This window comes from Dasypus novemcinctus, chromosome 13 (assembly GCF_030445035.2).
Source record: "Dasypus novemcinctus isolate mDasNov1 chromosome 13, mDasNov1.1.hap2, whole genome shotgun sequence".
NCBI classification, from domain to species: domain Eukaryota; kingdom Metazoa; phylum Chordata; class Mammalia; order Cingulata; family Dasypodidae; genus Dasypus; species Dasypus novemcinctus.
In genome coordinates this window covers 75,689,092-75,715,176 of record NC_080685.1, presented here as the reverse complement: position 1 = coordinate 75,715,176, position 26,085 = coordinate 75,689,092, and the positions used below count along the sequence as shown (strand labels likewise).

Below are 26,085 nucleotides of genomic sequence, written 5' to 3'. Positions count from 1 at the left end.
ATTTTTATATGTCTATTAAAGAAAATTAGCAATTCTGTAAAAGTTGGTTTTCCCTAGTGTGGTGGTTGATTAGATCTCTACATTTTTCTGTTTGCTTCTGTCTGGTCAGCCATTCTCTTTTCATTACAACTGTCAAATAAAAAGGAAGTAATAGGTAAAATTGAGCATCCAGTTTTGCTGTACATCTGGTGGATGTGCTAAAACTTATGGTGAAAAAGAATGAAAATAACTGGTTTAATTTGGCTTTGCACTATGTATGGATTTCAAGATTTTGTTTTATACTTAAGAATGTGGAGCATCTGTTAGTGAGGGCTGAATTCTTGTTTTGCCACTAACATGAGGTAAATTTTCTTAGCCCTCAGTTTTGTCATCTGCAAAATGAGTATAGTTATCCTTATCACAACAGGTTTGTGAATTTAAATGAGAAAACTTACGAATTCATTAAACATTTATTCAGCACCAAGTGACACAATAATGTGACAATGAAAACTGTGATTATGATGTCCCCCCTTCCATTACCCAGAAAATAAGAATTGAAGGGACGCAAACTTGGCCCAATGGATAGGGCATCCACCTACCACATGGGAGGTCTGCAGTCAAACCCCGGGCTTCCTTGACCCATGTGGAGCTGGCCCATGTGCAGTGCTGATGTGCTCAAGGAGTGCAGTGCCAAGCAGGGGAGTCCTCCGCATATGGGAGCCCCACACACAAGGAGTGCACCCCGTAAGGAGAGCCACCCAGCGTGAAAGAAAGTGCAGCCTGCCCAAGAATGGCGCCACACACACACGGAGAGCTGGCACAAGATGATGCAATGAAAAGAAACATAGATTCCTGGTGCTCCTGATAAGGATAGAAGCGGTCACAGAAGAACACACAGCGAATGGACACAGAGAGCAGACAACTGGGGGTGGGAAGGGTAGAGAAATAAATAAAAAATAAATCTTAAAAAAAAAAAAAGAATTGAAGTGTAATGCAGTTATGCTAAAAGATTTTTCCTGTTCTGAATTTGCTAAAATATTTGTTAAAAGATATTTTGAAACATTTAAAATAATTTAAGTGTTTATTTTTCTTATTTTTATTTGTTTTAAAATTTCTTTCTAGGTGTATGCAATCAAGACGACTGGATCAGTGCCGTGAGGCCGGTCATAGAGAAAAGGATACAAAAGTAAGGCCTAGCTAATCTCATTGGCATGACATTTTGGTTTTTAACCATTAAAAACAAAAAACAAACAAAAAAACACTTTCATTGTTATTTTACAATGCTTATTGAGCATCTAATTTTGACTGGATTAGTTTAGGACGAATATATTCCTATTTCAGAAAATACCTAAATTTTATGAAGTATTTTGGCCATCTTGTATTTAGAAAAGATAAACTTGCCATTAAGTTAGATATTTTGTACACTTAGATGTTTATACAGGTAGTTTGAAGACTTAGTTTAGTTTTTGTAAGTATTTTTTATATTAAACTAAATTTTTTATTTGGAGACCATTATAAATTCACATGCAATTGTCAAAAGTAATACAGAGAGATCCTGTAATCCTTTATCCAGTTTCCCGTGATGGTAACATCTTGCAAAACTATATAACATAATATCAGAACCAGGAAATTGACATTGATATAGTTAAGATACAAAAATTCAGTCACCATAAGGATCCCTCATGTTGCCCTTTTATAGTCATACCTACTTCCTTCTTGCTGCCATACCCTTCATTTAAAGAATATCATATAGATGAAATCATACAGTATGTAATATTTTGATATTGGCTTTTTTCACTCAGCATAATTCTCTGGAGATTCATCCAGGTTGTTATGTATATCAATAGTTCATTCATTTTTATAGATGGGCACGTTGTAGATGTACCATAGGTTGCTTAACCATTCATCTGTTGAAGCATAACCTTAATCCATTTCCAGTTTTTTTTTTCTGTTATGGATAAAATAGCTTTTAAAGAGTTGTGTATAGATTTTTGTGCTACCATTAGTTTTCATTTCTCTGGGATAAATGACTAAGAGTGCCATTGCTGTGTCAGATGGTAGATGCATATTAGTGTATTAACACATTGCCAAACTATTTTCCAGCATGGCTATACCATTTTACATCCCCAGTAGCAATGTATGAGTGATCCAGGTTCTTTGCATCCTTGCTGGCATTTTGTGTTGTCACTCTTATTGTAGCCATTCTGATAGTTGTGTAGTGATATTTCATTGTGATTTTAATTTGCATTTCCCTAATGAATATCTTTTTATGTCTTTTGCCCATTTTCTAATTGGAGTGTTTGTTTTTTTAACTACTTAACTGAAATTCTTTCTGTATTCTTGATACTAGATCTTCATTGGGCAGCCCACCTGCATTTATTCTCTCCCAGTCTGTAGCCCATCCTCTCATTTTCCCAATATGGTCCTTTACAGAGCAGAAACCCTTAATCCTAACAAAGTCCAGGTCATGAGTAATTTCCCCTATGAATTGTGTTTTGTGTGTGTGTGTGTGAAGCCTAAGAATTCTTTGCCTAGCCCTAGATTCAGAAGATTTTCTGTTTTTCTTTCTCTTAAAAAGTTTATAGTTTGATATTTTACCTTTAATTCTGTTACCCATTTTTTGTTAATGTTTGTTGGTATGAAATTTAGGTCAAAGTTAAGTTTTTACCCTCAAAACATAAAATTGCTCTAACACCATTTATTGAAAAGGCTATCCTTCCTCCACTGAATTGCTCCTGCACTCCCTTAAAAACTAAGTTGATCGTATTTGTGTGTCTCCCTTTGGGTTCTCTACTCTGTTCTATTAACCTGTGTGTCCTGTCCCTCCACCAGTACTACACAGTCTTGATTACTGTAGCTATCTAATAAGTCTTGAAATCTAATAGATTAATTCCTCCTACTTCTTTTTTTTTTCAAAATTATTTTAACTAATCTAGATCCTTTGTCTTTCTGTATAAATTTTAGTATACTCTTTTCTATATAAAAAAATCTTGTCTGGATTTTGATTATATCTTTGATTATATCTAGAATTGATTATATCTAGAATTGTATTATATCTTTATATATCAATTTGAGGAGAACTGACTCTTAACTATGTTGAATTTTCAGTCCATTTATACAGTATGTTTTTCCATTTACTTAGTTCTTTGATTTCTTTTATCAGCATTTCATAGTTTTCAGCATATAACTCCTCTATACTTTTGTCAGATATGCTCAAGCACCTCATATATTTTGAGCAATTATTAATTGTACTCTATTTCCAATTTTGATTTTCATGTGATAATTGCCAGTGTGGAAATACAATTGGATACATACTCAGCCTTTTCTGACACCACCCTAGCCAGGTGGTTGAGGTGTCTTGTTACTGGCTGGTGAAGGTAGAAATCAAGTCTCCCCTCTCCGTCTTGCATCGATAGGGTAACAACCACAGTTTTTTCTGCATTTGGCTGTAGTAGAATGGTTATTATGTAAAAGTTTTCTGTCTTAAAAGGCTGCCCCTTTCCTGACTATTTTGGAGCTTTTCTTATCTGTGCCTATTGAACATTTCTGGTTTCTGACTTCTTCAGCTCCCAGGTTGGGATATTTGAGGCAAAAAGAAAAGCCATGGAATTTTGTGTTACTCCTTGAGTCCTGAAGTCCCTAGCTTGTCTGCTCATCTCCACATTTCAAGTTGCTTGAATATATATTTATATATATAATACCCAGAATGAATAGGGAAGTGGAAGTTTCACAAGTAGAGTTTTAAAAACATTTTTAGATAGTTCAAAACATTATAGTTATGTTGGGACATATTCTTTCCAGTGATATGAACTATCTATGATAAACTCTTGGAGGTGAACTAATGCAGAAGTGGGCTTATTTTCTCTCTATTTTTTGATTGTCATTTACATAATGTTATGGGTAATTTAAAAAATATTAGTCTCTACTATAAATAAACTTATTCTATGAGCTGATTTCATTGGTATCAGTGTTGTGAAAACTAGACAGCATTCAGAAATTTTACAAGTTATAATCACATATTAGTAAAAGTAAAGTACCTTATGACTTAGGAAAGGTCTACAGTAAGAAATATATACTATACACAATAAGAAATATATACAGTAGACATATATACTTGATAGAAAAAGTATCTTCCATCAAGATGACAGTATAATTAATCCCACAAATATGAGGTCTTAGTTTGATTTTTTTTCTGAAATCTTAAGTGAATGATGTATTTTTATAGACATAGGGAAATTAGTAAAAATATTTATTTCAACTGTTTTAATAAATATTAACATTGTTTTAGAACATTTAAAAAATATTTGTGATTAATGAAATTTAACTAATTTTTTTCCCTGTAGTTGTACTCCATCTTTCAAATATGAAGTTTCTTAAAACAAGTCCATTTTTATTATTAGTTAATTGATACATTTTTGTTTCCCCAAGTGGATCATGAAATATCACAATAGGTTATCTTTCATTATAGTTTTACAACCCTTTGTTACATTGTAAAACTTTAAAACAACTTTTTTTTAGGTACAGTGAAGGCGAAATTCGATTTAACTTAATGGCCATTGTGTCTGACAGAAAAATGATATATGAACAGAAGATAGCAGAGTTACAAAGACAACTTGCAGAGGTTTGTGACTTCATTATTTTCTCAGGAAAAGTGTATCTTTTAAAAAAAAATATAGATTTAATCAAGTATTCTGAATGGTACTTAAGAAAATAGACTCTGGAATAAAGCTCCCTAGATTCAGTTCTGGTTTTGCCACATAATGAGTATGTGAATTTGGGTATTTTTTTTGTGCCTCAGTTTCTTCATGCAAAATGGTGATAATGGGATTTACCTATTAAGATTTTTGGGCTGGTTAGGTATAAAATATGTAAACCACTTAACATAGTCACTGACACATAGTCAGTGTTAAATAACTGTTAGCAGTTAATAACTGTTGTGACTTATGGGAAGATGGTATTGGCATAGACAGGCAGGGCTCAACTCTCTCACAGAAATAATGGACAAAGGGCAAGAAGCTGTCCAAAAGACCTGCCTTCGGAGTCAGCAGACCATTATAGTGCTGTAGAACCCCCAGAATGGTGAGTGACAGAGAGATGAAGAATCCAAAACAACAAACGTAAGTTACTAAGTCCCCACAGAGTCTGGGACGGCACCTGTTACCCACCTTCAAGGCGTGCAGCCTGTGTAAAATCCATGGCTCACTGCGGCCTCCTGAGAGGGGAACAGATGTCTTCCTCCCTTGGAAGAGGGGAAGTATTGCAGAGGGCAGAGAGTGTTTTCTCTTCATTGAATTTGGCCAGCAGAGCCTGCTTTGAATCTCAGCTTTGGCCAGACCAGAAGCATGGGTAAGCTGGGGTACAAAGACACACTTCTGTGGAAAGGTTTGCCGATGAGGACTATCTGCTGGCCAGTCAGGAAACTGCGAAGAGAAAAACTGCTTTTAGGTCTTCCTTGTCTCAAACCCCTAGGAGAACATCTGCACCCCATTAGTGAATCCCTGGTCTGATGTTGATAACTTAAACTGGGCAATTTTAAAGACTCAGAATAACTTGAAACAAAAATCAGAGAAGAACTGTGAAACAAAATCTCTAGGCCAGAGAGAGAAATTAAACATAAGAGTAAATTCACCAACATATTCAGATGCCTAGACATCAGCAAAAATTATAAGCCATACTAGGAAATAGGAAGAGATGGCACAACCAAAGGAATAAACCAAATATCATGACAAAACAGATTTAAGACAACTGATCAATGATAATCACACTATCTCCCAAAGCAATTCAGAGAGTTGGAGGAAAATATGACTAAAGGATATTTAAAAGATACTGGGTAAGCATAAAGAACAATTTGAAAGCCTGCAAAGAAAAGTAACAGAGCTTATGGGAATGAAAGACACACCAGATGAGATTAAAAATACATTAGACGGGAAACGGACTTTGGCCCAGTGGTTAGGGCGTCCATCTACCATATGGGAGGTCCGCGGTTCAAACCCCGCGCCTCCTTGACCCGTGTGGAGCTGGCCATGTGCAGTGCTGATGCGCGCAAGGAGTGCCGTGCCATGCAAGGGTGTCCCCCGCGTGGGGGAGCCCCACGCGCAAGGAGTGCACCCGTGAGGAAAGCCGCCCAGCGTGAAAAGAAAGAGCAGCCTGCCCAGGAACGGTGCCGCCCACACTTCTCGTGCCGCTGACGACAACAGAAGCGGACAAAGAAGCAAGACGCAGCAAATAGACACCGAGAACAGACAACCAGGGGAGGGGGGGAATTAAATAAATAAATAAATCTTAAAAAAAAAAAAATACATTAGAGGCATGTAACAGCAGATTTGAATTGATGGAAGACAGAATTAGTGATATCAAGGATAGAACATATAACCTTGAAAAGACAGGAGAGCAGACAGAGAAGAGAATGGAAAAAAGAGAACCGAGTCTCAGGGAACTGAACTACAATGCAAAACACACAAGCATACACATTATTGGTGTCCCAAAAAGAGAAGAAACTGGAAAACGAGTAGAATGAATATTTGAAGAATTAATGACCAAAAACTTCCCAACCCTTATGAAAGACATAAATATCAATATCCAAGGACAATGCACCCCAAACAAAATAAATCTGAATAGACCTACTCTAAGAGACCTACTATTTAGAATGATAAATATCAGAGATAGAGGATCCTGAAAACAGCAAGAAAAAAGTGAAACATCATGTACAAGGGAGCCTCAATAGGGTTAAATGCCAACCTCTTGTCATAAACCATGGAGGCAAGAAGAAAGTAGTATGATATTTAAGGTACTGAAAGAGAAAAACTGCCAGCCAAGAATTCTGTATCCAGCAAAACTGTCCTTCATAAATGAGGGTAAGTTCAAAGTCTTCACAGACAAATAAAAACTCAGAGCATATGTTACCAAAAGACCAGATCTACAAGAGATAATAAAAGAGTGCTAGCTTGAAAGGAAAAAAAAAGGGTGAGAGACTTGGAGAAGAGTGTAGAAATGAAGATTATTTGGAAGGGTAAATTAAAGGGTAAAAAGTAAAAATAGTAAGATATGACAACAGAAAGCCAAAGGATAAAATATAAGAAGGAAGTAATGCTATTACACTAATAACGTTGAATATTAATGGATTGAATTCCCTAGTCAAAAGACACAGACTGACAGAATGGATGAAAAATATGAGCCATCTACATGCTGTCTACAATAACTATGTTACCTATTTACTATGATTTCCTTATACAATTAAGCAAGTTAGAATATATTTATCAAAGAATTAATTAGGTACATTTAGATTCACATGCAATCTTTACTTTATGAATAGTAAAGATATATAGAATATGGCATGGCACATATTCTGTATAAAATATGTTTGGAGAAAAGAATTGATAATAACAAAGAATCTTTTTAATACTCCTTTGAATACATTTTCTTAAGCATATTTAAACAAATTTATATTATAGGTTAATAGGAGAGTATAGCGATACCATTGATTATAGTATAGGTTGTTTTTAGGCTTTTATCCTTTTATGTTGCCTTTATTAGACTGGTGTTTCTGTCACCTATATTACGAGTAGAAATTTGAAAATAATCACACTATGTTTGTCATTTTAAAATATTCTGGACTTAAGCCTCAATCACTAGGGCGTGCTTTTGTTTTTCTTCCCCCTAAGGAGGAACCCATGGATACAGACCAGGGTAATAATATGTTAAGCGCTATTCAGTCAGAGGTTGCCAAAAATCAAATGCTCATTGAAGAAGAAGTACAAAAATTAAAAAGATACAAGGTATGTTTTAAAAAAATTATTCCTTTAAAGTTTTAATATAGAATAGTATTTTTTGACATGAAGTTATTTTGAATGTTTGCTTGTTTTGCCCCTATCATTTACCAGTTTTCAGATTACTGAGTTGATTCTCTGGCACCCTATAAAGGTAACTAGTGAGGTTTCCTTCTTTTTAGGGTTTTCTTGTTGTTGTTGTTTTTTTTTTTAACTATCTGATGGTCAGATCATCTCGTCTTTGGCCATTGGCCTCTTCAGGTAGTTTCTAAGTCCCTTTGGCATGACCACCTTCTACACTCCTCCTGCACTCTCTCCCCAGATAGCTTCTTTGTTTTCTAGTATGAAAAGATGTTTCAGACTTACTTTGCACATTTCCTGCCTCAGGCGTGGCACTGGCCATTTTTTCAAGAAGCCCTGGAAATAGCATTGGGAGATTATTATCTGGTTGCTTGGGTGCTCATTGCTACTGATTAGTCATTGTTTCTTGGCCTTTTTAGAGCTAAGAAACATTTTGGTTTTTTTTTTTTTTTTTTTTTTTGCTGTTAAAGAGAAAATAACAATGTTAATTCATATTAATATTTCCAACTCAAATTTAGAATTAAAGGGCTTTATAATTGAAGAAGTTAAGTATTTGTATCTTAAGTTGAAAATTTTGGTTCCTAATAGCATTAACATATTTATTTGTTTATTTATTTATTATTTTTTAAAAATTTATTTCTCTCCCCTCCCCCACCCCGTTTGCTCTCTGTGTCCATTCACCGTGTGTTCTTCTGTTTCTGCTTCTGTTCTTGCCAGTGGCACTTGGAATCTGTCTCTTCTTGCATCGTCTTGCTGTGTCAGCTCTCCGTGTATGTGGCGCCACTCCTGGGCAGGCTGCACTTTTTACGCATGGGGCAGCTCTCCTTGCAGGGCACACTCCTTGTGTGTGGGGCTCCCCTATATGGGGGACACCCCTGCATGGCACGGCCCTCCTTGCGCGCATCAGCACTGCGCGTGGGCCAGCTCACCACATGGGTCAGGAGGGCCTGGATTTGAATCCTGAGCCTCCCATATGGTAGACAGACAACTCTATCAGTTGAGCCAAATCCACCTCCCAACTTATTTAAATGCTTTATGCTTATTGTTGACTGTGTGTATGTAAATATTTATATGTTTATATAGATCCAGAATAACAAAATCCAGTAGTGTTAATAGCAATGATTATTGAAAAATTTTCTTAAGCTTGTTTTTCTTTAGAATATCTCTCATTTTAGATGTTCAAATTACTATGTTTTAACTTCACTTGGAAAATATTTGCTGTTTGTAACACCAAGTTGATGCCTTATTGGGTTCATTTATTTTGCTTTCAGATTTTATAGGACTTATTTTAAAATTGTGATCCAATTGTGTTTATTTCAAACATTTATATGATTCACAGTCAAATATAAAAATGCAAGCTTATCTTTAATAATGTCATTATCCTGCAGTTGCAGTCAGTTTGATGAAGTTTTTTAAGAGAGAGCGAAAAGAATGGAGGGAACTTTGAATTTTATATGAATTCAGGTGTGGTACTTAGGTCATTTGTCATGTGTGTCAAAATTGAACAAGGATTGTTCTTCATTTAAAGCTCATGTGAAGGCAATGACTTTGCTTTTCCTCTTTGTAGCTCATCTCAGTGTCAGTGTAATGCTTTGCAACATACTTAATAGTCAATAAATGATTGTTAATAAAAGAAATAGACTTTGGACAAGTAATATTTCTTCAGGTAGAAGTGGTAGGTTTCAGAAGGCTCTAGAGCATTCAGGCAGAATGAAAAGGAAGGTTCAAGTTCATGAAGAGAAGAAAGTAAGGAATGAAAACTTCAACCTTTATGCTCCCTTTCATAGGACATAGGAAAAATAAATATCAGGACCCCAGAAAAAGCCAAAGTAGATACAACCCTCGGTACTGGTTCTCCTGAAGGCTACGGAGATCCACAAGGTATATAGTCATGTCAGATGGATTTGGAGCTCTATGCCATGTCAGAGGGCCCTACTTTGGAATTTGTGCTCCTGGGTGTCACAGAGCTGTACTCAGATGTGATTTTTCTGCACATGCCTCTTCTGTCACTTTTATTGAACCTGTGGTTGGCATTAGGAATGGTCCATGCTCAGGATACTTGAATCTCTGGACTGCCCATGTGCCAGCTGGGCCTTGAACCTCAGCAGAGTGGCGTCCCTACTCTCTGGTTCATTGGTCTTACCCAGGTCAGCCAACAGGGAGGTGAGGATGGTCGACCACCACACCAGGGAATCAAGAGCGCCTACGACTGTAAGCAGAGGAATTGCATCCATCATCCATGTGGAATCTGGGCCTCCTCTTAATCTATAGGTGGAGGGGACATCGCCATCCCAATATCCACAGAATGTAGGAATAAAATATGGACTAGAGTGGACTCTAGTTCTATAGAACTATTGTGACTAGTAATAGAAGAAATTTTAGCATCAAGGTGGAGAAAGTGGCCACAGTAGTTGCTGAGGGCAGGGAGAGGGTAAAAGAGATGTGATGTGGGGACATTTTTGGGATTTTGAGTTGCCTTGATGATATTGCAGGGTCAGATGCTGGACTTTATGTATCCTGCCATAACCCACTGAGTGTACTGGGTGAGAGTGCAAGCTACAAGGGTAGACTGTTGTCTGTGTAGTGCAGCAGTGCCCCAAAATGTGTTCACTGAGTGCGATGAGAGTGCTGCAATGATGGGGGAGTTTGTTGCAATAATGGGGGAGGTTGTTGGAGTAGGAGGGGTAGGGTGGGGTGGGTATATGGGAACCTCATATTTTTTAGTGTAACTTTTTTTTGTGGTGTATATATCTTCAGGAAAATACAGTTTACAGGGATGATGTGGTTGGGAGTGGGGAGTGGGTTGTATGAGAACCTCTTATGTTTTTTGTTTTTTTATGTTTTTTAATGTAACATTCCTTGTGATCTATTAATGTAAAAATTTTCAAAAGAAAATCTACCACGTATATATTCCTATGAGGATTATTATGTAATTAACTAATTTTTTAATATCTGACTAAAATAAAACACAAAGTAAATTCTCAGAATCTTTCCTGGCTATGCTGTTTGGGAATGCTTGTTCAAGAAAAGGTAAAATGGCACTCATACCAATATAAAATGAACGTGTGTAAAGATTTTATTTAACTCATTAATTAACTGAGTGGAGCTATAAGATGTCACAACCAGTTCAAAGAAGTAAAAAAAGCACAAATTTTTATGAAGTAAAGGAATATTGAAATGAATTTACAAATAGAAACTTTTTTTCTCAGTGGGGAAAAAGGAAGTGAATTGAACCTCTGCCAGACAGGATATATTTGCATATCTGTCGACAAAAATTATTTCACAATATTCTTCATGTCTCTAGACAATAATTATTTTGCATTCTTATCACTTGTGTATAACTTACAGTGTTGCAAAATAGCTCAACAGCAATGGAAGGCTAGAATCACTTAATTTGGAAGGATGTTCTCTACACAATACATAGTTTTCCTTTGCAGCACATTTTTTCTCCCTACAGTCTCCCCCTTTTTATAAAAAAATCATCTCACAGAAAGATTATTCTTGATCATAAAATAAAGCTAGTCTCTTTAAACATGATCTGATATTTGTATAGGTACATCAAAAGTGTTAATTTATCATATAGGCCTTTCGTTTGCTTTCACAGTTATGATTTTATGAGTAATTTTAGTTTGGACTTTTAATAGCCTCTATTATTTACTAAACTTAAGCTAGGAAGCCAAGACAAGAAACTCTCTCCATATACTTTAGTGTATTAGTCCTTATTCTCAATGGGATTTGAATTTCATCATTTCTAGTGTTTTTTTCTTATGGAAATGGAAGATTCTATCTCATTTCTGTTTTCATTTGGGTGCAAATATTGGCAGTATATGAAAAGTTAGTGTGATTTGATGTTTCTTTTATTTTCAGATTGAAAATATCAGAAGGAAACATAATTATTTGCCTTTCATTATGGAATTGTTAAAGACTTTAGCAGAACACCAGCAGTTAATACCACTAGTGGAAAAGGTAAGTATTTTTTTGGTGAATACTTATATTAGATTAAGATTCTCCAAAACCATGAAATATCTTTTTTTTTGCCAAGTGGAAATAGAATTTAAGCATTTTAATTTTTAATTTTTTGCTTTTGCAGATAAGAGTTGGTTTAACCTGAATATTAGGAAATAAAAAGAAAGGATTGTGTCAGTGCTCTATTTGTTTAACCCTCAAGAATCCTTTGGGTAAAGAACTCAGTTTGGGTCATACTAAAATAAAATTAAAGTGCTAACCTTTCTTTAGGCAGAAAACAGTTTTATGTTAATCAAAATAATAGATTTGTTTTTCTTTCTTTTTTATTTATTTGTTTATTTAATTCCCCTCCCCTCCCCCGGTTGTCTGTTTTCTGTGTCTTTTTGCTGCGTCTTGTTTCTCTGTCCGCTTCTGTTGTCGTCAGCGGCACGGGAAGTGTGGGTGGCGCCATTCCTTGGCAGGCTGCTCCCTCCTTCGCGCTGGGCGGCTCTCCTTATGGGTGCACTCCTTGCGCGTGGGGCTCCCCTACGCGGGGGACACCCCTGTGTGGCACGGCACTCCTTGCGAGCATCAGCACTGCGCATGGGCCAGCTCCACACGGGTCAAGGAGGCCTGGGGCTTGAACCGCGGGCCTCCCATGTGGTAGACGGATGCCCTAACCACTGGGCCAAAGTCCGTTTCCCTGTTTTTCATTTTTAATCCAGCAAAAATCTGAAATAAAATCATAGAATTCAGAATTAGAATGGGCATTTAGGGGAGGGGATAAAAAAGTAGCCTGTGCTAAAAAAAAACAAATTTTCTTATTCCTGGTCTGCTAACCTTTCCACTGATGAAAACTAGCATAGATGAGTGGAAAATTCTGATTTCTATGATTTTTTTTCAGTAAATCACTTAATAAAATATTAGTTGAATAAATGAAAGGCAGTTACGTTGTTTTAGGTTTATACTGTAAATCACTGTTTCAGAAAGTGACCCAAGTGATTCTAATTCAGTTGGTCTCTACCACATTGAGACACACATTGAGAAGACACTACTAGGCATATTGAATTTGGGGCCATTACTTTAACAAAAGTTCAGAATACAGGGTAGGCATATTTTCCTTGTTAATATAACATTTACTAAGTAAAGATACATTTCCACCCAGCTGTTTCATATAAATTCTAAATACTATGAAATGTGACTTAATAAGGTTTTTTGTATATATCCTATTACCCAGGTCCTGGAACAAGTATACTCTGGCTTTTAGCATGGTGCCAAAATTATTGCTGAAAATTGTTAAGTCTTCTCTTTTCCATATAACTTTTTCTATTCGTGTATCTCAGAGTATAAAATTTATAGGAAGTCCAAGATGAGCAACTGATTTCTAAAGTTTTAGATTAACAATTAACATCTTGTGGTTCTCAAAATTGCTCAGTTAGCAGAATACCTAGATAATTTGTTCTTTGTGTGAAACACTATAAAAAATTTCTCTATTAAAAATATTAAAGGTAAAATAACTGTATAGAATGTGTCATATGATCTAGTATAACCAAATTCTGTTTCTGTGGTCTTTGTCTCTCTTTGGTTGCCTTTTATAATTTCCTTTTTTTTTTTAATATTCCATTTATCTATTGTTTTATTGACTTTCTATAGTTCTTTCTCCATGTTTTCCTTTAGCTCTTTGAAGATATTTAGGACCATTTTTTTTTTAAGTTTTTCTGGAATGTCCCGGGATGATCCTCCTCAATGATGGGTTCTACTACTTTAATCTTTTCCTTTTCTTGAGCTCTTGTTTGATTTATTGACTATATATTCTCAGGTTTTTGTGAGCACATGGTTAGAAAACAAGTTTTCCAGCTTTTGCTTTAGAATTGTAATTACTTAGTTCTCATTATTTTGGACACAAGGTGGCAGTATATGAATGGGGAACACTTTCTCTGTTCCTTGTTTGCATTAGCTTTATTGAGGGGAGCGTTTATTGTCCTGGCTTTTATCTGTTTTCCTAAACTGTTCTTTAACAATATTGCACAAGTAGTACTGAGATACAATGATTTCTTTTATATGTAGTATCTGTTTTGCCATCTAGGTTTTGAAGGAGATTGAGACTAATCAGTTGATTGAAATTTTTGATATTTTAAAATTATTCATCAACATTTATCTAGTTGAAACTTTATTCCAGGCACTTTGTTAAAGTATAGGGATATTCATATAATTAAGGTACACTCTTCTTTTTCTCCTTTTTATTTTTTAAAAAAAGTTTTTTTTCTACTTTATTTTCCAAAAAACTTTAGATTACAGAAAAGTCACATAGAAAATATAGGCGATTCCCATATATCCCACTCCCTTACCCCCCACACCCTTCCCTACCAATAACATCCTACATGAATATGGTAGATTTGTTACAATTGATGAACACATGTCGAAGTTTTGCTACTAACCATTGTCAGTGGTTTACATTATGGTTTACCTTTTGCACTGTATACTTTTATAGGTTCTGACAAAATGTGTAATGGTCTGTAACCATAATTGCAAGATCATGCAGAATAATTCAAGTGCCCAGAGATGCCCTATGTTGCATCCATTTTTCCCTCCCACACCCCCCCCATAATCTTTGGCAACCACTAACTTTCAATTTTTGAAGAAGTCTCATAGTTATATGCATTAATATTGAAGACTTGACATACTGTTCTGTTTTCTTTTATTAGGCACTGCCTATGTACTTGAGATGTTTTTGCCCCTCTATTTGAGAACGTAGCAGGACTTCCCAGAATGGGAGTTTAATATTTTCTTGTTTATTGTGTAGGTCTCCACCCACTGAGATAACACCCTATGCCAAGATGAACACATTCATATTCCACAAAAGCATGTGCCAGTGCCCAGGTGCACTCTTTCTATATGACCCCTCACCACCAGTGCCCCACACCAGTGACCCTTCCCTGCCATATTTGCCAAAAAACCCACATTCCCACCATTGTAGTTTCAATCACAGACCTACAGATCCCCAGAATACACCTATTCCTCCAGTCCTTCCCTCATTTCCATGGATGGTCCATCCCAACCCTCTACCCTGTTCACCCTCACATTCCAGCACTGTTGACCCCACACCTGTCCCTTCACCACCATCAACCCCGGTCTACTGCCAAACCCTCTCCTTCCATCTCATTGTGGGTTTTGCTCATATTAAGCATCAGCTCACCCCACTCTACTCCCTTTCTGTCTCCTGCTAGCCTTTCTGTCTCACTCTAGCTCTGTGAGTCTGCTCAATAGGCTTAGGTCACATCAGTGAGGTCATGCAATATTTGTCCTTCAGTGACAAATATTGTCACTAAATGTTCACTCAACATAAGTGAATAGCCAAAAACATACTGAAAAATAAAATGAAATTGGAGAAATTATGCTACCTAATTTAAAACATACTACAAAGCTACAGTGGTCAAAACTTCATGGTTTTGGCTCAAGAATAGGCATACTGACCAATGGAACCAAACTGAAAGTTCTGATATAGATCCTTGCATATACAGTCAACTGATATTCAACAAGGCCACCAAGCCCACTCAACTGGGACAGAATGGCCTCTTTAACAAATAGTGGTGGGAGAACTGGATATCCATAGCCAAAAGAATGAGAAAGGATCTCCATCTCACACCCTCTACATAAATTAATTGAACATGGATCAAAGACCTAATTATAAGAGTCAAGACCATAAAAACCCCTAGAAAATAATGTAGGAAAGCATCTATGAGATCTTATAGTCAGAAATGGTTTTATCAACTTTATATCCAAATCACAAGCAACAAAAGAAAAAATAGATAAATGGGACCTCTTCAAAATTAAAACTTTGGTACTTCAAAAGAGTTTGTCAAGAAAGTAAAAAGGCAGCCTACTTGATGGGAGAAAATATTTGGGAACCACTTATCTGATAAGGGCCTAATATCCAGCATAATAAAGAAATTCTACATCTTTTGTTTTTCTTCCTACATCTCCAAAATAGAAAGCAAGCAACCCACTCTTCTCTCTTAAGCTGTATTTGGGGAAAGGAATAAATAAGCAATTAGAATGTGTTGAATGGCATTATCCTCTTAAATGCCAGAAAAGACATGGGGAACACAGGGTAGCTCCTAAATAGTTTTACAACCACTTGAAATTTTATATACATAAAATTTAAAATTTGTGGTTGGAATTAAATGCTTAATCTGTACAAATAAGCTTCTTTAACACAAATTTATTTTTGTTCATCTTATTTTGTAAAAATATTATATCTTACTGAATTATCATTTTGTGTAATAAATGCAAATGTCATTACAAAAGGAGCCTGAAAATTCTAGAATAGATAAAAATACTTAAGGTTAGCTTTTATAATTATATACACTATAAAGACTTTAATAGTGGTAACCATTTACTGGTAAGATTTATAAGAAAATTACCTGTGGAATTAGAAATGGATTATTAAATTAGAATCTTTTTTTATTTTAAGGGAGGGTAGTAGGTTAAGGGAACAAAGTTTGAAAAGGATGGAAGAAACCAAACAGAAAAGATGAGACTGCTTTAGGCAATGGTGTTAAATGCCAAGCCTAGACAGGATCATATTTCTAAGTAAATGAAGAAGTTGTCTGTAGCCTGTCATGGCATGGAAGTATTTGAGCCATAGAATTCTTTTCATATTACAGAATATTAAAGGGTGAAGACTTTGATTTTCCCAAGGGCATATAGCTATATAATGAACTAGGTTAGGTTAAAAAAATCTCTTGCCTGAAAGTGTTTTTGTTATCTGAGACTTCTACCCCTATCTGATGAGTTTATTAAATATTACATTATATAAAAACTGCTAAAGAGGTAACTTAAGTGTTTATAATTATAAAATTTCATGTACGATATACCACAACTGTTCCTTAAAATATAAAGTATTAATAATATCACTGGATTCCATTACTTAATTTTATAATTCATCTAAAATTTTAACCTCAGACTTTATATGTAATTTTGCAATATTGTCTATTCCACGTTTTTAACAATAGCCTACCATAATGTAAATATCATAGATAGTTGCTATGTGGAATCCAAAGCAATTTATTTGTTTTATTTATTTTTATTAAAGAAGTTGTATTTATACACAGCAAGCATGCATATTGTACAGAATTCCCATACATCACCTGGCCACCAATATCTTGCATTGTTGTGAAATATTTGTTTTAAATTGTGAAAGAATATCATCAAAATATTACTGCTGGGAAGTGGACTTGGCCCAGTGGATAGGGCGTCTGTCTACCACATGGTAGGTCCGTGGTTCAAACTCCGGGCCTCCTTGACCTGTGTGGAGCTGGCCCATGTGCAGTGCTGATGCACGTAAGGAGTGCCCTGCCACACAGGGGTGTCCCCCGCGTAGGGGAGCCCCACGTGCAAGGAGTGCGCCCCATAAGGAGAGCCACCCAGTGCGAAAGAAAGTGCAGCCTGCCCAGGAATGGTGCCGCACACACAGAGAACTGACACAACAAGATGAGGGCAACAAAAAGAAACACAGATTCCCCGTACTGCTGATAAGGATAGAGGTGGTCACAGAAGAACACACAGCGAGTGGACACAGAGAGCAGACAACTGGGAACTGGGCGGGGGATATTACTGCTACTATGGTCCAAAAATTAAATTTGGTGTATTTTTTTCCCATAAACCACCCTATTATTAATACTATGTATTAATATTGATTGGAAAATTTGGAAACTTTTTTAACAGATCAATTTAAATGATATGTATTAATGTGTACAGTAAAGTGTACAAAATGGTATTCAGTATAATCACATAGTTGTGCATTTATCACTTCAATCATTTTTGGAACATTTTCATTATTCCAATATTAATAATAAAACAAAAAACAAAACAAATCTCATCACCTCTCAATCTCTCTCTGTTTCCCTTGCCATACAATAGCTGCTATTCTCTTTCCTTCTTTCGAGTATATTTGTACTTATATTTTGTAAAAACAGTCTTATATATGCAATACCACCTATATTTATGTTTTACCTGAGGTTTCACCATGTAATACAGTGCCATGTTACATTTTTTAGCTTTCCTTCTAGTAATATACATAACCTTAGACTTTCCTTTTCTGACCACTTTCCTACCCATACAATAGCACAGTTACTTTTTTAGTCTCTATTTTCTTTTCTTTAAAATGGGATTCATATCTACTTCCAGTTACTGCTAATTATATATGAGATTATATCTATAAAGGATTCAATAAATATTCTGTTAATGGTGGTAATTGTTTTTAACTTATTTTATGTACCCCTTAATTTTACCTGAATTATACAGATTAGTAAATAAATGGCTACTCTGCATTATGTGTCTTTGCTGATTTAATTATATTATGTTGTCAAGTTTATATCATAAACCAGTAAGTTCATTTTTTCCTTAATTCTACTAAACATTCTGTTTGGTGTATTCAGAGGTCAGTAAGGAAAGAAGTTATTTTACTTTAAATTATATCTAAATAGAATTGTATTTCATTATTTGAAAATAGTGTTTGTTTAGCATTAATGGATGAGAAATAGTGTACATATCAAATTACAAATAATGCTTGCTGGTTAAAATTGTTCATGGAAGCAATTAATTTTATTATTGTGTTATATGGCACATTTAACTTTATTTGCTCTTAATATATTAACTAAGGCGTAGCACTTATCATACTAGATAATACATTATAAAAAAGATTGTAGTTTTTATAAATATCTTATTTTTTATCTAAGGAAGTTGTTTTTTTCATTATATAATAGCAAGAGCCTAATTTGTTGGTTCCTGTCTGAATCAAGAGGCAATGTGGAAAGAAAGAACATGTATTCTAGTACTATAAAATCTTGCTTCTCAAAGTGTGGTCCCATTTGTTAGAAATGCAGAATTTCAGGCATTTTACTGAATCAGTCTGCATTTTTAACAGGATTCCCAGGTCATTGGTGTGTACATTGAGCAGCAGTGGTATGGAACATGTGCCTTCTGACCTGTAGTTGAGATTTTACTGTTCACTAACTGTATGACTTTGGTCAAGTTTGATAACATCCGTGAGTTTCAGCTTTTTTATCTGCAAAGAATAAAAATAATTACCATATTGAAGCTATGTAATTGTTATGAGGAGGAAATTAAATAATGTGTGAAAACTTTTTAAAGTGGTATTAGTAAATTTTATTGACACCAAAGGACACATAATCCTTTTATGCGTGTTACGTTAAAATCATTTATCCATAGTTCAGATATGAAGAACCTAAGTAGGACTTTGCTTATACCCTATTTGAATGAAAAGTGTGCAGATATCATATAATGTATTGTTTTGGAAGATGTGACTTTATGGAATGAACGATTATATATGTTTAAATGATTACAATTATAATAATGCATTTCACCTTCAAATAAGAAATATATATCTGAAAGTGATTAAAAAGGGAAATGTTAGACTGTATTTATGGTAACAGAATAAAAATGTAAAAGTCCATAAACTACACTACAAAAACAGTGAACCGTGGAGCAGGTGTAGCTCATGGTTGAATGACTGCTTCTGATGTACAAGGTCCTGGGTTCAATCCCCAGTACCTTCTAAAAAAAAAATAATAATAAAAAAGAAAGTAAGAAGGAATAAAAACAGTGAACCCTAAGTTGAACCTCAGGCTATAGTTACTAGTACAATTTTTAAAATGTGCTATTATCAATTTTACAAATGTTCCACACCCACAATTTCTCTAATAAAGGGAAAAAAGAAAGAATGACAAACCAAACAGATTTCTTTCTTATTGAGGGCAGAGCATAACTACGTGATTGTTAAGGAGTAGTTTGCTACAAGTCTTAAGCTATAAAATATAATGCATTAGAAATCTTGTGAACATTGCTTTTCAAACCTTTAGTCTTGAAAATTCCCTCTTAGACATTGTATTTTAATATGGTCTGAAACATACTTTAAAGATTTCATAAAACACTATCTTCAATTTCTAGGCAAAAGAAAAACAGAATGCAAAGAAAGCTCAGGAAACCAAATGAAGAAGATTCTTTGGAATGTGTACAGATTTCTGCTTCTGCATTTATTTTCATGGAAACCATTAAGTATAAAAAACTTTGAGCAACATCCTAATTGGCCTAGTGCACGTTTGGCGGTCATACCCGTCTGTCTTGTCTTAATGCATGGATTCATAAACTTTCCCTACCTGCATCATGTGCATGTAGTGCATATTAAATAAAAGTGATGTTAAGAGTTGTTTGCTCAAATTCCATTATTTGACATTGTACCTGAGAATTCCTGTTCCTTCTCTCTGGATATTTTACTAATGCAGTGAACCTAGAAAATGCACAAATGATATACTTTATCTGTAATTGTTCTAATTAATCTTTTGATCTTTTAAGTTTCAGTTAAATACTTAAAATTTATAAATGTCAGATCTTGTTTAAATTGAATTTCTTGTTTCTTGTCATCATTAATGGAAAAAAAATCAATATCTTTATCTTTGATACCTACATGTTTTGAAGATTTTAAAACTGAATTTTGTTTATCTTCTATATCAAGTATTTGAAAAAGTGATTTTAATGCTGATCAACTGAAAAGGATAAAAGTACAATTTCTAGTGATTTTCATTGCTGCCAGGAAAAAAGGTAATAAACATCCCAATTTTATTTTAGCAAACTTTCTTCAAGTGTTTGGGGTTATTTATTTATTTACTATAGAATTATTTCAGTGTTCATATCAATATTCATTATTATTGCCTCAAAGCAAAATTTCAGGTTAAGGACAAATTTAAATCTTTAAAAATTTTGTGATACTCAGTTTGGCAACATTTTTTCAAGATTTTTTTTTTTTATAAACAGTTTGTTTATAAAAAAAAAAAATATTTGGAGATTTGATAATTCACAGACTCTCTGCTTTACAAAAGGAGTGGGGAAATCCTTTGTTTTTGTTTCCTGGCTGCCAAAACAAATACCGAAAGCAATAGGTTGGCTTAAACAGTGGGAATTTATTGGCTCATAGTTTTGAGGCTGGAAGTCCAAAATCAAGGTATCATCGAGGAGGTGCTTCCTCCTAGAAGACGGTGACATTCTGTGACTGCCTGCCTGCGATCCTTGGTCCTTGACTTTTCTATCATATAGCAGTACACATGGTAGTGTCTCCTGGCTTCTTTTATTTTCCAGGTTCTGTTGATCTTCTGCTTCTGGCTTCTCCCCGTGGCTTTGTGACCTTTCCTGTAAATCCTGTGATAGGATTAAGACCCATCTTCATTGTGCTGTGCCACACCTTAACTGAAGTAAACTCATCAAAAGGTCCTATTTACAAGAGTTCACAACCACAGGAATGGACTAAATTTAAGAACATGTTTTTCTGGAGTACATAGCTTCAAACCACCACATCCTTCTATGCCAATTTGAACGAAATTAGCACAGCCCAATAGTTTCCAAGAGCCATGTACAGTTTGCTCACAATGACGTTTATTACTGCTTTTGGCAGTTGCTTTGTTTTTATTTTATAACATAATATTATGTTCATGCTCCTAATCTTTTCTAACTTGAATTTTCAAGGAAATTTTATAAAACTTCTTTTCATGAATGAAATAATCCACTTCTTTTTTCACCAAGCACATTTCTGAAGTTAGCATGTTACTTTTTAGCTTTTATTATGGAAAAGCTAAGCACATGTAGAGAAAATGCATACCCATCTTCCAGCTTCAATACATGACTTTGTAAGGGTTATTTTAAACTTTTCTACATTTTGGTATTATTAAATGACTGAGAACTAATGTGGGAAAGGCTGGTGGGAAATTGAAATATTTTTTCCTGTTTATATAATTTTAATTGAAGGTGGTAATATAGAAAAATTAGCTTCTCAGTTTATTTGGAAAATATATATTTTGCTTTGGATATGATCATATTTATGGATTATTTTCAAAGCCAAGATACGGTTTAAAAAAAAATGGTTTCCTAAGGATTATTTTAGGTTCATCCTGATCCTATTCATTTATTTCAGCTTAATTTGTATGCCTTCTTTTATAGAGACTTACATTTTATTAAACAGTCCAAGGAGTATATAATAACCATTAAGTATGTGAGTAATCCAAACAGTATTGAAACAGGCTAATAAGATAGGGAATTAATAGATGGATCTGGAGCCTGGCAAGAAGTCCACATGGACATCAGGAACCCCAAGATGGCTGCTGGAAGACCCTCCCCAAGATTCTGCCACTCAGAAAAAGACTTCCTCTGGAAACCAGGAGAAACCTGGATATTCCCTAAGGACTTTATCATTGGTTGCTCCTGGGAGAGTAATGGGGGAAATAAGCAATCAAAGCAGTAAACAGCTGGAACTCCTCCCTTGCCATTAGTAAAGGGGTAGGATAATTAGCAGTTTAAAAAGCAATGCTGGACCTGAGTTTGCACTTTTGTGTGCTCTCTTGCCTCTAGACCTGGACTCCAGCTGCCTTCTTCCCCGCTTGAATCATGACGCAAGTAAAATCTGGGCATTTATAACCTATAATGGGAAATTGTATCCTGTAAATCAGCCTTCTATCACTTTTCAGCTCCTTACTCTCTACCTGGGACCCCTGCCCTGTTATTTTCTCCCATTTCTCTTCCCTGCCTACCTGGGTAAATTATTGGCCTAACTCACCCCACATGCTCTTGAAATTCATTTCTGCAACATAGCCAAACATAAACAAAATCTGATAACGATATGGGACTGGCATAACGACTAACAACAATGAAATAAAAGAGAGAACCCAGAAATTGACCTACATTTATATAGTCACTTAACTTTTTGGCAAAGGTGACAAAGTAATCCAGAAGGAAAAGAGAAGTCTTTTTAACTAATGAAGCCAAAGTTATGCAATATCCAAATGGAAAAACAATGAACCTTGACCCTCTACCTCACACTATGCATAAAACTTTATTTGAGATGGATCATAGACTTAAGTGTAACAGCTAAAGTATCAAGCTTTGTAGAGGAAAACATAGGAGACTATCTGTATGTCTTGGGGGTAGCCAAAAGTTTCTTAGGTCACAGAAAGCAATAATTATAAAAGGAAAGATCCAATGTAAGTTAATCAAAAAATTTTTAAAAACTTATCAAAAGATACTGTTAATAAGAGTTAAATGTTATATTTTGACATTTAAAAAATAACTTTATAAAATTTATGTGTTAATAAGTAAGGACTAGGAAAGTGGGTTGGAAAGCTTGCTGAGTGCAAGTACACTCAATCATTATTCTACATTAAACCAATTTTTCCTTGCATAAGTAATATATGTTTATTTTAGAGAAGTGAGAAAATTCAGAAGAAAAAAATTTAAAAATCCAATCTAATCCCATTATTTAGTGTTTTGGTTTATATTTTTCCATAGAATATGTAAACATTTTCTTTTTATGAAAATGGGATCATACAATTCAATATTTTCTTGCATGCTTTTTTCTTATATCAATAAATATACTGGTATCATCTCTTCTTTAATGGTTCCTTAATTTTCCATTATATAGATATGTTCTAATGTATTTAGCAAGCCCCCAGTAGTAAAAAGTAAAGCATAAAAATAAAATAGGCAAGCTGGATAGTTTGATTTTTGGGTAAGATTTCACAATTTAAGGTAAAGTAATTCCTAGATCAAACCAATATACTTTAATTTCTCCTTTTCCTCAACACATAGTTAACTGGCCTAAATTTAATGACTGACAGGTACAGATTACCACTTCTAGCATAGCTAGTACTTTCTGTTTTTGACTTGGTTATATTAATTTATATTAACTTATTAAAAACTCTTTCTTTGGTAACTTATTCAATATAAATCTGAGTTCTAGATTCTAGAAATACAGTGGTGAATGAGATAAATCTATTGCCCTCATGCATGATTGACAATAAACAAGTGTCTAATTTTTCAGGTAGAAAAAGTGTAAAAAAAGGGAGGGCAAAAGTTTTGCAGGAGGTGAGGTTTGATAGGATGAGCAAGGAATGTCACTTATTAGAAGATGATGCATTTCAAAAATTCAGATACCTAAATAAAGGGACTTTTTTTCTCTGTAGTACTGAATCAACACTTTCATAGATGGACTGCGTATGAGCAGAACGAACATACAATAACTCAGAGTATTAATTTGTAATAATGTGTGATAGTTAAAATTGTTCATGAAAAGAGGTTGAATAAAAGTCATATGCAAAAATCTAGGGTTACTGGCTTATATGCTTTTAGATTATCCAGATATTACACGTAATATACCTCTCTGACCCTTTCTAATAATAATAATATGTATTACTAAGCCATAAAATAAGTAGGAAAAAGTATGCAGGTGTATATTTTAAAACAATTTGATTTGATACTGTATTATAATTAAAAATGTATATATTAAAACTAAAACAATGAAATTACTAGAAAAAATATGGGAAATGGTTATTATTTGGAGATAGAGCTTCCTGTAATGGTTTGAATTTTGTGAATCCCAGAAAAGATTGTTTTTTAATTAATCCATTCCTTTGGGTGTGGGGTCCTTTGATGCATTAAATTCAGTTAAGTGACCTTTGATTAGATCACTTGATTGAGCACTTTAGGGCTTTTGATTGGACTGTGACAGTGGGCATGACCCAGGTTAGGTCTCCATCTTCTTGCTGGGTCTTATATAGACTGAGAAAGAAGAGACTCAGAAAAAAAGAGTTCTGCCATTTTGACCCTGCTTTGTGAGAGAGACAATTCTCCATGTTCACTTACCACTGCAGAAAGAAAGAAAAGCCCTGAAAGGCTCAAAGGTCAAGGCCCAAGGAGAGATGCCTGATCACCCACAGCTGAGCTCAAGGAGAAAGTAGAGAGAGACTGGTGGACCTGCCATCTTGCCTTGCCACGTGGCAGGACTCCAGGATCTGTGAGCAAACAATTTTTGGTGAGAAAGCATCTCTGATGATGCCTTGATTTTGAAAGGCAAATTAGCTGTTTTCAAAATCTAGACAGTGCATATCCTTTTGCACAGCAGCTCCACTTTTTGGAATCATATTACAGAACTATTCATTTCACATAACTATGCAAGTATATATTATATATATGAGGAATTTCATCATAGCATTATTTGTAATAGTGAGTAGTTGGAGACAATCTAAAAGCACAGCAATAGGGAATGGCTAAATAAGTAATGGCATGTTGGAATGCTATACAATCACTGAAAAGAACAAGAAGATTTCTGTACATTAACATGGAAGGATGGATATCTGATGTATTTCTGAAGGAAATGAAAGTTGCATTACAGTAATGTAGTATGAGTGCATTTTCTGAAGAAAACCTATATGTGTTTATATAATAGTACAAAAATATTTGGAAGTATCACACTAAGTTCTTCATTGTGTCTACCCTCAGGCTTAAGAGTGGAAGGTTGAAGTGGGGGAACTTTCTCTTTTCAATTTATATATTTCCAAGATGATTGAATCTTTTTCCTACCAGAATATATTACTTTGTGTTTTAAAAAATAATAAGCATATCAATAAATGAGCCAGTTAGTCTCATAACAAGTCAGAATTTCTTTACAAGATGCTCCCTGAATTCAGTTAACAAAATATGAATGAAGCAGATTCAGCTTAAAAAATATGTCTATAATGTTTGACTAATATCTACATTATGCCAACTAAGGCATATTTATAATCCCTTTCTGGCAATAATAATTTCTATTGACTATGAAGTTCTTGTTATGTGGTAGCCATTCTTACATTTAAGCAATATTACTTCATTTTATCCTCATAACTATCCTATAAGGTAAATAGTATCTTCATTTGATAATAATTACCTTTCCTTTTTTTCCTCTGAGTTATGTTTTCCCTTTGAATCAAGCCATCTGTAGTCTAACTATTCAAAGTGTGGCCCCCAGACCAGTGGTATTGTCACTGGGAAGAATGCAGTGATGTTAGAAATGCAGAATCTCAAGTCTTACCCCAGACTGATGGAATCAGAATCTGCATTTTAACACGATGCCTAGTTAATTCATATGCACATTAAAATGTAAGAAGCATAACCTCATTCATTATTTTTATGTTTATGGAAATAAATATTACTTTCATAATCATGAATATTGTGCTTTTACTTATTTTATGCATTAAAATTTATTTTAGGATTTTTACAATCTCAGTAACAAAATGCAAAAGTGTAATATCTAGGATAATTAGGGATAAAATAACAAAACAATTTACAGTGCCAAGCACTGTTCTCAGTAGTTTTGTATATGTACTCTGTTAATACTCATAAGATTAACTAGATACTGCTATTTCCCCACCTTAAAGATGAGATTTAGTAAGTAACTTACCCAAATTTACTTGCCCAAGTAGACCTAGGATTCAAA

At 34.7% G+C, this 26,085-nt stretch overlaps 1 protein-coding gene across 2 annotated transcripts in view; it reads left to right on the top strand.

Annotated features, from left to right (window-relative positions):
- Positions 1-25,816, top strand: part of UCHL5 (ubiquitin C-terminal hydrolase L5) — a 66,420-nt gene extending 40,604 nt beyond the window's left edge. The window contains exons 7-11 of one of the 2 annotated variants that reach the window (XM_004484486.5): positions 1,102-1,165; positions 4,498-4,600; positions 7,644-7,754; positions 11,694-11,792; positions 19,743-25,816. In XM_004484486.5, the coding sequence (XP_004484543.2) occupies positions 1,102-1,165; positions 4,498-4,600; positions 7,644-7,754; positions 11,694-11,792; positions 19,743-19,787 (422 nt within the window). In that variant the 3' untranslated portion in view covers positions 19,788-25,816. Of the gene's footprint in view, positions 1-1,101; positions 1,166-4,497; positions 4,601-7,640; positions 7,755-11,693; positions 11,793-19,742 lie in introns of both variants that reach the window. The other variant, XM_004484485.5, reaches the window with a different exon arrangement.
- Positions 25,817-26,085: the final 269 nt, after the last annotated feature.